Source organism: Numenius arquata, chromosome 14 (assembly GCF_964106895.1).
Source record: "Numenius arquata chromosome 14, bNumArq3.hap1.1, whole genome shotgun sequence".
Lineage (NCBI taxonomy): Eukaryota > Metazoa > Chordata > Aves > Charadriiformes > Scolopacidae > Numenius > Numenius arquata.
Window position 1 is genome coordinate 17,375,742 of NC_133589.1, and position 11,247 is coordinate 17,386,988.

Below are 11,247 nucleotides of genomic sequence, written 5' to 3' on the forward strand. Positions count from 1 at the left end.
ATGAGCGCAGGCAAAGGTAAGGCAGGAGGGACAAGCAGGGCAGGGGGCTGGGGGGGGGGGGGGGGACGACACACACACGCTAAAACTCTTGCTGGGGCTTCGCACTCAAGTCACCCTTGGCTTTTCTCCACCCCCCCTCCACCGTTAATAAGATATTTCGGGAGCCCCCGTGGTGCCTGGGGTGCTCGCAGGCACCCACAAACCTGGATGGGGGCGGCAGGGATGGGCAGGGGCTGCGGCATCGAGACCCCTCTGATGGGAGGAAGAGTAAATTAATGGGGGGCAGCTGGGGAGGAAGGACGAGAAGGGACAGGAGACATTGCCGCTGGCCTTTCCCCAGGGGACAGGAATGCAGAGGGATGAATTTCGGGGGACCATGCACCCGAGGGGTCCGAGCTGTGGCAGGGGGTGATCCCACATCCCCTCCCAAGGGTGGATCCAGCCCCCAAACCTTCCTCCAGCTGCCCAGTGCATGCGATGAGCTGGGATTGACCCCCCCCTTGCCCACCCCTCCAGCAGTTCAGGCACCCAGGAGGGGTCCCATAGGGGTCCCCTAGGGCAGCCATCACCCCCACTGACGGTGTCCCCTTTCCTTTGCAACCCCACAGCAGGCGTCACCCTCCTGTTCCCCCTGGCCCTGCTGCTGGCCACCGCCTCCCAGCCCCCCGGAGGGGACACCCCAAAGGAGCAGGGGGACACGGAACCCCCCCGCTGCCCTAGTCCTTGCGCCTGCAGCTTGGACGACTACAGCGAGGAGCTCAACGTCTTCTGTAGCGCCCGCAACCTGACGCGCCTGCCCGAGGACGTCCCCCCCAACGCCAAAGCCCTTTGGCTGGACGGCAATAACTTCACCCTGCTGCCGGCTGCTGCCTTCAGGAACCTCTCGGCCCTGGATTTTCTGGACCTGCAGAGCAACCAGTTGGCCACCGTAGAGCAGCACGCCTTCCACGGGCTGCGGAGCCTCTACCACCTCCACCTTGAACGCAACCGCCTCAAGCACTTGGCTCCTCACACCTTCTTGCACACCCAGAACCTCGTCTCCCTCAGCCTCAACAACAACTACTTCAGTAAGGTGGAGGAAGGGCTTTTCGCTGGGCTCTCCAACCTCTGGTATCTGAACCTGGGCTGGAACTCACTTGTGGTCCTGCCCGACAAGGTCTTCCATGACTTGCCCAACTTGAGGGAGCTGATCCTGGCTGGGAACAAGCTCCCCTACCTCCAGCACCAGCTCTTCTGCAGCCTCACTGAGTTGAAGGAGCTGGACTTGAGTGGCAACGCGCTCAAGGGCATCAAGATCAACATCTTCGTCAAGCTGCAGAAGCTACAGAAGCTGTACCTGAACAACAACCAGATCAACACCATCACGCCTCGCGCCTTCATGGGCATGAAGTCCCTCCGGTGGCTGGATCTCTCTCACAACCGGCTGGTCTCACTGTTTGAGGACACATTTTTGGGCCTCCTGAGCCTGCACGTCCTACGCTTGTCCACCAACTCCATCACCAGCCTGAGGCCCAGGACTTTCAAAGATCTCCAGTTCCTCGAGGAGCTGCAGCTGGGGCACAACAGGATCTGGAGCCTGGCAGAAAGGACCTTCGATGGCCTAGGCCAGCTGGAGGTCCTCAGCCTCAACAACAACCAGCTACAAGACATCAGGGTTGGGGCATTCCTGGGGCTGTACAACATGGCTGTGATGCACTTGTCGGCGAACTGCATCAAGGTCCTCCCCGACTACGTCTTCAAGGGGGTCACCAAGTTGCACAGCCTCCACCTAGAGCACAGCTGTCTTGGCAGGATCCGGGCAAACACCTTCTCCAGCCTCTCCAGCCTACGGCGGCTCTTCTTGCAGCACAACGCCATCTCCATCATCGAAGACCAAAGCTTCAGCGAACTGCACGAGCTCCTGGAGCTCGACCTGAAGCACAACAGGCTGAGCCACCTCTCGCCCCAGCTCTTCGTGGGTCTGAGCAACCTGGAGTATCTCTTCCTCTCCTCCAACCAGCTCCTGGAGATCTCCCAGGATACCTTCAGCCCGCTCCAGAGACTCTTCTGGCTGGACCTCTCCCATAACCAGCTGGAGACGCTGGACAACACTGTCATCTCCCCCCTGGCCAACCTGCGGTACCTCAGCCTGAGGAACAACTCGTTGGAGACCTTCTCAGTGGGATTCCTGTGCGCCTCCTTTGCTCTGGAGCAGCTGTGGCTGGGGGGCAACAACTGGCATTGCAACTGCTCCCTGAAGGGCCTGCGGGACTTCTCCTTGCAGCACCCCGTGGTGGTCCCACGCTTTGTGCAGTCGGTGGCTGAGGGGGACGATGCCCACGTCCCCGTCTACACCTACAACAACCTCACCTGCCTCCACCCCCCGGCCGTGGCGGGCCTGGACCTCCGTGACACCACCGAGGACAGCTTTGCTCACTGCTGATGCAGGCCAGCCCTTCCTGGGGTGGGGAGATGATGAACCATGGACCCTCGCTTGCCTCCTCCCCAGCCCCATCCCGGGCTCCCCCGGGGCAGCAGCAGGACCCCTGGCTCTGCAGCCGCCCCAGTTTAGCCCAGCTTCACCACCGCCGGCTCCTCGGGGCAACGGCAAGGAGCCACGGCCACACGATGCTGGACCATCACCCTGGCCATCAGCAGGGGGAGGTGGGCACCAGCTCCCCAGATGGGCTTTGCTGCCTTCAAACTGAAATATTTCAGTCCTTTAATATTTAAATAACAGCCCCTGGGGGTGCATGGGGTCACTCCCAAGCATCTCTGAGCCTCCAGGATGGGGCAAAACTGCACCCCCAGCCCAGAGCCCTCCCCACAGTGAGGGGACACCCCTGCCGGGGACCAGGACTCACCGGGACGAAGCAAAGCATCTTAGAATCATAGAATGGTTAGAGTTGGAAGGGACCTTAAAGATCATGGAGTTCCAACCCCCCTGCCCTGGGCAGAGACACCTCCCACAAGACCAGGTTGCTCAAAGCCCCATCCAGCCTGGCCTTAAACACTTCCAGGGATGGGGCATCCACAACTTCCCTGGGCAACCTGGGCCAGTGTCTCACCACCCTCACAGGAAAGAATTTCTTCCTAATATCTAATCTAAATCTCCCCTCTGCCAATTTAAAACCGTTACCCCTTGTCCTGTCACTACATCTCCTGACAAAGAGTCCCTCTCCGGCTCTCCTGTAGGCTCCCTTCAGATATTGGAAGGCTGCCGTGAGGTCTCCCCGGAGCCTTCTCTTCTCCAGGCTGAACAACCCCGGCTCTCTCAGCCTGTCTTCACAGGGGAGGTGCTCCAGCCCCCTGATCTTCCAGCCACGGAGCAGCCAAGAAACCCTAAAAAGCCCCCCAAGTAGGTTTAGGGAAAGGGGGGACGGGGACGGGACGGACGACTTGCTTTAATGATTCCTCGCCCTAGCAGGGGTAGGCAGGGTGCAGAAAACCGCACACGTCACTTACCTGATAAATCGTAGCAGACAAATAAACCTTTGGAGCTATCGCAACCCACCTTGTAAGTATGTTTTTTCCAAAGCACGTGCCGCACCCAGCCCCTGGGGATTCTTATCAGAGCCCTTCGCAGGCACAGAAGGGGCGCCGGAGGAGTTTGCAGCAAAGCTTTCCGCAAGCCCCAGCCCTTGGGCGGGTGGCACATCCCCAGGGAGGGAGCGAGAGGTGACCGGCCACCCCGCAAAAGCCAACAGCCCGGTCAGACTCCAGCCCCGTTCTCTCCAAATCCCAGATAAACGACCAAAGGTCAGACCAAAAATTTTTTCCGGGAACACTGCACGTGGCGAAACCTGGGGAGGTGCGAGTCCTCGCGGGTGCAGCGAGAGCCGGGACAGATGCTCCTCCTGCTCTCCTCAAAACGACGGCTATGATCCAGTTGCGTTAGTGGAAATCCGAGATTTTCCCCTGTTCCCCCAAAAGAGCACCTCGAAGGCGAGTCCCAAGAGGGCACCCAGGCAGGAGGGGAGGAGATAAGACGCAAGGACACTGTCCCGGTTTGAGGTAAAACAGAACCAATTTTCTGCTCAGTAATTCTACTTCTTAGCCAGGTCTCCTCTAACTCTCTGAAATTAACGTGCTGTTAATTGCAGCGAAAATTGTGGAGAAAACTGCTGGTTCTCGGAGTGCTCAGACCAACGCCTGTACTTCATGCCAAGGAACGCTGCGCAGGGAGGCTCTTGCTTAGGCTTATTGCTAAAACAACCAAGGGCAGCCAATTTCATTATCTGCCCCGTTAGAGGGTCGGAAACGGAAAGGCATGGAGGCGTCCCACCTGCGGGGAGGAGGGGACAGAAGAGGTGACCCCAACCTGACCGAGAGGGGTATTCCATCCCACCTGCAGCACGTTCAAAGGGTCAGCCTCCTTTTCTTCAATGGCCCACGTCCGAGGAGAACCCTGTCTGTCCATCTGCCTTTGATCCCGATCCGTGTGTTCCCGACTCCAGAGCTGGAAGCCAGTTCCCATCCGTCGCCGAGTCCAGTCTGGGACTTCCCCAGTGCCTGCCGGTGACATCATCCTGGGAGCTTGATACCGCGTTGTATATATATTGTATCTATTTCATTATTTCCATTTTGATTTTAATATTAATATTTCATTAAAATAGTTTAGTTCATTCTAAACTCGTAAATCTCTTTATCTCTTCCCCCTTTTCTCCTGGAGCGAGAAAGCAGGGGGAGAGCATCTGTCACCATCATAGGCCAGTTGGGCCAAAACCACCTTCCTTCCAAAACCAAGACACCAACAAACTTCCAAAACCTTCCAAAACCAAGACACCACCTTCCTTCGCTTCCCCAGCTTCACTCCAGCCGGCAAGAGGAGGGCAGGTCCCACGGGAGGAGGTCCAAGGGAACAGGACACGGAGCCACGAGGCAGGAACCATCTGGGGACACGGAGGAGCCCCACGTGTGGCAGGGGAGCGGAGCACAGCCACGGCAAAGCGTCCCGTGAAGGACCACCGGGGCCAGCTCTCAGCAGGACAAGGGACTGGCTGGACCTTGAAGCTGGTGTGAAAGGAGGGATTGAGCTGAAGCCCAGCAAGGGAACTGGGGAAAAGCAGGAAATCCCTGGAGGCACACGAAGCGCTCGTAACACCAAGACTCAGAGCTACAGCGAGGCCTGAAGCCACGGAAAAAAGGCAAGTCGCAGGCTTGGATTTTAAGAAAAGTGTTTACTGCCTGGAACTTTTTTTTAAAAACATTCCTGAGTTACAATAACCCCCAGCAAACCAAAAAGGCTTTGCTCCCAGCACGGCGGGATGCTGCCCTCAGACGGGCGATAAATCTCCTAAGGATATTTTCTCACGCGAAGCACACGCCGTGCCCTCGTGAGCCCACCAGGAACCAGCGAGCCGAGACGGTTCACATCAGAGCACCCAGCGCCGACTCTCCAGCCACCGAAGCGAGTCCCGTAGGATCCGTCGCGCGGGGAAAGCGGCAGGAGAAGGCAGCAGCGCACGGAGCCACGAGCCAGACCATCGGCGCCGTTTGGGTTCAGCGAGGGAAGAACAGCCCAAGGCGTTCGCGTTGGGTGATGGCCGGAAGCGCCGCGGCGTCCGAGACGCCGTGGACACAAGCTGGAGCTCCCGAAGTACCCGCACAACGGCTGGAGGCGGAGGAAGGCGCTGCGTGCGTGGGGGCAGGGGGGGAAACAACCGTACCATCCGGGCAGAGCATCACCACGTCGGGAAGGCAAGAAGGAAGCTGCTGCTGCGCCAGCAGGAGCATCCACACAGGGTCTTCTCGGATCCAGGGGGATGGAGGGTGGTTTCCTTTTCGGATCCCTCGCTCCATCGCCCCCCACTGAGACAGTTTTATAGTCAAACAGCTTCTGCCCCCCCCCCCGCCTCTTCCCCACCAGCGCGGGGAAGGGGCTCTGCCAGCAAGAGTCCAGCTCCGTCCCCTCCTCAGGAACTCCGCTGCGACGTACCATCCAAGATCTGCTGGGCGATGCGAGCCAAGGCAGGGAAGGCAGAGCTCTTGGGAAACTCTCGGATGAAGTCTCGGCCTTCCTCCAAGCTCTGGCTGAGCTGGGGGTCCAGGGGAACACAGCCTGTGGGGGGGGAGGAAGAGTGGGGAGAGGGACTGTTTGCTCACTGCAAGCACTCCTGGAGTCAGGATTAAATAAATACCCAGCCAGAATCATCTCCAGGAGAAAAGTAGTAGGAAAGAGGCCAACCGCTACCTTCACCGAGCTCTCCAGGAGCTACTTCTCACCAGCAGCTGCTCCCTCTGGGTCCCAAACCCCCCCAACACCACAGTGCTTTGTGAGAGACCTTCTCCCACCCTGATCCCAGCCCTGTCTGGAGGGCAGGGTCCGGTTCTCAGCCCCCACTTCTCAGGGAGACTCCGGGGCGTTTCAGGATGGCTCTCGTGCACCCTCAGCCTCGCTTACTTCATCACCACCATGTCAGCAGTCGGAGAAGGCTGCTGATCGCCACCACCTCTGCCCCGATGGGGCCAGACGCCCACTCTGACCAGTTTGGATGGTGGGGAAGCAAAACAAGAACCACACCTCACCTCTGACCAGGCGCTAAGGGCTCACAGGGACAGGAGTCCAGCCTCCTGCCCCCCCGTGACGCTGCATCGCTCCGCTCAAGCTCCCCCACAGCACCAGGCGGGCACAGAGCCTCTGACCACAGAGAGCTCTGCTTCAGGAGGCCACTCACCTAGGAAGGGGACCCCGGCGTGCTTGGCCAGCTCCTCACCTCCCCCTTTGGAGAAGATGTTTGTGCACTCCTGAAGGAGGAAGAACACAAGGAGTGAGTCACAAAAGCCAGAGCCCTGTGCTGCCCACACGTGAGCGGAGCCGGTTCCCCTCCACCTTCCAGCCTCGGGGCACTGCCTTCACCCCTGCCCTGCCCCAGCTCTCCTTAGGAAAGCAGAGCCAGTGGCTTCTCCCAAAGTTTCTCATCTCCCCAGCTCACAGCATCGTCCTCGCGGCATTCACCGATTTTTTCCACCCAAGGCACTACATCCTACAACGCCCCGTCACCAACGAGAACCCGCAACAGCCCAACGGTCCCAATACACTCACGGAACAGTGTGGGCAGACAAAGCCGCTCATGTTCTCCACGATGCCGAGCACTCGTAAGCCCGTCTTCTTGCAGAACGTCAGCTCTCGCCTCACATCTCCCACAGACACGGCCTGCGGGGGGGAAGAGGGGGCGGGGGGGGGAGCAGCGGAGGTTAGGGGTGTCCGTTTGTCCAGATGGACCGTGGGTCTGGAGCAGATGCATCAAATTGAGAAGCAGATGTGTAGAACAAGCAGTCGTGGAAAGGTCTGTGTAAACACCCACCCTGGGGTGTATATTCCCCCCCCCTCAAACCATGCCCGGAGGCAGGAGCCTGCCCAGGAACTCCAGTTCAGCCCCAGCTGGCTGCCCTACCTGGGGCGTTGTGACCAGGATTGCTCCAAGGGGCTTGTAGGGCCGCAAGGCCTCCACCGTGGAGATGTGCTCATCGGATGTGCCCGGTGGTGTGTCCACGATGAGGAAGTCCAGGTCCCCCCAGGCCACGTCAGCAATAAATTGTTTGATCAAAGCTAAGGAAATAAAAGGGGCAGAAAACAACAACAGGTTTCAGCAGGTGCCCTGGGAGCCGTGGGCCAGGTGGGGCAGGGGTCAGGAGGCACCCGGGGTGACAGTGACCCAGGGAGAGAGGGCTATCTGTCACCACAACACGGACTGCACTCTCCCCATCCGTGATCCGTGATCTGAACCCAATCCTGCAGAACAGGAGCCTTGTCTCGCTCAAAGGAACAACCTGCCCAGAGAAGCTGTACCCCCAGCAGGAGCAAACACCACCTCCAGGAGGGTTCACAGAAGGTTCCTACCCCTGGAAGGTGGCTACCAAGAGCAAAACATCAAGTTGCACTTGATGATCTTACAGTTGGACTCAACAATCTTCAAGGTCTTAATGGTTTTAAACTGAAAGAGGGGAGATTGAGATGAGATGTGGGGAAGAACTTCTTTGCTGTGAGGGTGGTGAGAGCCTGGCCCAGGTTGCCCAGAGAAGCTGTGGCTGCCCCATCCCTGGAGGGGTTCAAGGCCAGGTTGGAGGGGGCTTGGAGCAACCTGGTGTGGTGGGAGGTGTCCCTGCCCAGGGCAGGGAGTGGGACTGGATGATCTTTAAGGTCCCTTCCAACCCAAACCATTCTATGATTCTTTTCCAACCTAAACGATTCTCTGATTCTAGAACCCAACTGTACCATTTTTCTTGGGTCCTCTCCACACCACGGCATCATCTGGCTTCTCCAGCAGGAAGCCGATGGACATGAGTGAGATGCTTTTGTCTTGGTCCACAAAGACGGGGACCCAGCCGCTGTCGCACTGGTGCACGTCGTTGTCTTGCACCCGGAACATGCGGGGAATGCTGGGGCCACACAGGTCCACATCCAGGATCCCCACCTGCAGGTGACGAGGCAGAGCCCTTCAGACAGGGCTGAGCACAGCGACAGCGCCCCGCCACGCTCCCTCCCTGGGTGGCAGGAAAGGCAGCACCCAAATTTGGGCTGCTCACAGCACTTTACGGAACGGACTCAAAGCTCAACAGCCTGTCTCATGCCTACACCACTCCTCTTTGTCCCCATCATAATGCTGCCCTTCAGCTCACTCACTTCACTCCCCAAAGGGAGTGTGTTGTGTGTTATACCACAAACCAGCAAAGTCATTTCTCAGTCCCTTGGCTTCAAAACCAACAATGAATCTCAGACCATCTTCCTGCCCTTGGGTCACACCAACCCCATGGACGCTCCAGGCTTGGGGCAGAGTGGCTGGAGCCGCCTGGCAGAAAAGAACCTGGGGGTGTTGGTCGCCCGTCAGCTGAACATGAGCCAGCAGTGTGCCCAGGTGGCCAAGAAGGCCAACAGCATCCTGGCCTGTGTCAGGAACAGCGTGGTGAGTAGGACTCGGGAGGTGATGATCCCCCTGTACTGGGCACTGGTGAGGCCCCACCTCAAGGGATGGGTCCAGTTTTGGGCCCCTCACCACAAAAAAGACATTGAGGGGCTGGAGCGGGTCCAGAGAAGGGCAATGGAGCTGGTGAGGGCTCTGGAGAATAAGTCTGATAAGGAGCGGCTGAGGGAGCTGGGGGTGTTCAGCCTGGAGAAAAGGAGGCTGAGGGGAGACCTTCTCGCTCTCTCCAACTCCCTGAAAGGAGGGTGTAGCCAGGGGGGGGTCGGTCTCTTCTCCCAAGGAACAGGCGATGGGACGAGAGGAAATGGCCTCAAGTTGTGCCAGGGGAGGTTTAGGATGGACATTAGGAAAATTTTTTACACGGAAAGGGTTATTAAGCCTTGGAATGGGCTGCCCAGGGAAGTGGTTGAGGCACCATCCCTGGAGGGATGAGTTGACACAGTGCTTAGAGACATGGTTTAGGGATGGTTTTTATCAGAGTTAGGTTGATGGTTGGACTTGATGATCTTAAAGGTCCCTTCCAACCCAGACAATTCTATGATTCTAATTTTAGTCTCTTGGCTGAAGGGGAAATGAGCTGCCGTGACCTGTTGCTGGCTCAAGCAAGCACAGAAGAAAGAAACACTTGAGCTTCCATCACAAATGGCATTTTTTGCACAGAGGATCTCTACGTTGCCCGCAGAGGACACGTATATTTAAAGGACGAGCAAAACCCAGCCCAGGTGGAGGTCGGGAAGGAGAAGACAGAGCTCAGCACCCCCGCAGACTCTCGCTCACCTTCTTCCCGGAATGCCGTAGAGACAGAGCCAACTCGGTGGAGATGGTGCTCTTCCCCACACCCCCCTTCCCGGAGAGCACCAACAGGATGTGCCGCACCCCGGCCAGGTTGCTTCTCTCTGGGAGGAACGTTAACAAGGCATCAGAGTCTCTAATAAGAGCAGTAATGAGGCATCAGACTCTCTCCTGATGCAAGACAACAACACGTGAGCCGCCAGCGCGGAGAGACGGGGGTCTCCGCCGAGGGTGACGGTGTCCGTCTGCCCCAACAAGTCTGGTTTAAGCGTAAGGGAGAGGGAAAGGAAGAAGCGGCCGCGCCACAGCCTTTCTGCCGTCAGAAAAGGGACACTAAGAGCAATGGCAGGGAACAGTCTGCGGGGAGAGAAGGCTTTGTCCCCGTGACCTAAGCGGCAATCGGGCAGCAAAGCAATAAACACCCACGGGGCTTCGTCACGCTGTGCCTGCCCCAGGTCCAGCCCCGGCCGCTGGGCTCGGGGGCTGGCGGTGAGGTCAGGCCCTCGGCGTTTCCTTCCTCCACGCCACCCCGGCTGCCTCCCCGCGGGCCCGCGCTCCTCTCCAGCCATCCCGCCCGTGCTCGCCGTGCTGCCAGCACCGCTCGGGCCCCGCTTCGGGCTCAGCCCCCACGACCTTTCAAAGGCGGAGCTGAGAGCGGGGAACGCTGTGGGGGTCGGTTCCCTGGTGGCGGAGTGAGGGGGGGGGGGCTCACACCGGGCGCTCCGGCCGCAGCCGAGCAAACGCCACCCACCCGGGCCCGCCTTCCCGGGCGGCCCGTCACCACCGGCCACTGACTCACCGCGGCAAACCCGGACCGGCCCTCCCCCGTGCCGCTCCAGCAGCACACCGGCACCGGCGGCATGGAGCCCGCACGCACCATGGCGGACCTCATCCGCACCTCCACGGACGGTAACGGCGCTCGGCCGCGGTAACGGGGAGCGGGGAAAGAAGAGAGGCGGGAAGGGGGAAGACGGAGACCCGGTGATACCGGAAGCTCCGCGCGGGACCCGGTTACTCGGAGCTTCCCCCAGCGGCTGCCAGGCTCGGGCCTCCGGCAAGGCCCGGCGCCAACCCCCGGTAACCGGGCCCCGGCCCGGCCCGAGCACCGCGGAGCTCCCCTCACCAGGGGACAGGCCCAGCCACCCCGGAACTCTCCTCTAAGGAGCTGAGCCCGGTCACCCTGGGGTCCTGCCTCCCCATAGGAGGCCAATTCCCGGCCCAGCGGCCCCAGGGAACGACCCGGCCGGCGACCCCATCGCCGCTCACCCGCTGCCGCCTCCTCCATGCTGCTGCCCGGCACCGCCCACTTCCGCCTTCCGCCGGGTTAAAGTCCCGCCCCCGCGGACTGGCAGACACCGCCCCCAATAGCGAGCCGTGCGCTCATCGGAAACCCGCCCCCCCTAGGCTTCGCAGCCAATCTAATCATCCGACTTCCCCTCTGCCAGCCAATGGACTTGGTGCTTTCCCACCGCGACGCTCCCTGGCCCTCCTCAGTGGCCGCCCAATGGCGCGGCTTCCCGGTGATTGACGCACGGCACAGCCAGTGGCGCCG

General features: G+C 59.7%; 3 protein-coding genes across 3 annotated transcripts in view; 2 read left to right on the plus strand and 1 right to left on the minus strand.

Moving 5' to 3' along the window:
* IGFALS (insulin like growth factor binding protein acid labile subunit) lies at positions 1–2,422 on the plus strand. The gene is made up of 2 exons (XM_074158686.1): positions 1–16; positions 609–2,422. The coding sequence occupies exons 1-2, from the start codon at positions 1–3 to the stop codon at positions 2,420–2,422; spliced, it is 1,830 nt and encodes a 609-aa protein (XP_074014787.1).
* Positions 2,423–5,141: 2,719 nt separating this feature from the next.
* Positions 5,142–11,010, minus strand: NUBP2 (NUBP iron-sulfur cluster assembly factor 2, cytosolic). The gene is made up of 7 exons (XM_074158326.1): positions 10,962–11,010; positions 9,681–9,799; positions 8,198–8,396; positions 7,377–7,531; positions 7,025–7,135; positions 6,657–6,726; positions 5,142–6,040 (listed from the first exon to the last, which is right to left on the minus strand). The coding sequence occupies exons 1-7, from the start codon at positions 10,978–10,980 to the stop codon at positions 5,895–5,897; spliced, it is 819 nt and encodes a 272-aa protein (XP_074014427.1). The 5' UTR covers positions 10,981–11,010; the 3' UTR covers positions 5,142–5,894.
* Positions 10,556–11,247, plus strand: part of SPSB3 (splA/ryanodine receptor domain and SOCS box containing 3) — a 10,864-nt gene continuing 10,172 nt past the window's right edge. Inside the window, exon 1 of the mRNA XM_074158324.1 lies at positions 10,556–10,604. Coding sequence (XP_074014425.1) covers positions 10,556–10,604 — 49 coding nt within the window. The remainder of the gene's footprint in view (positions 10,605–11,247) is intronic.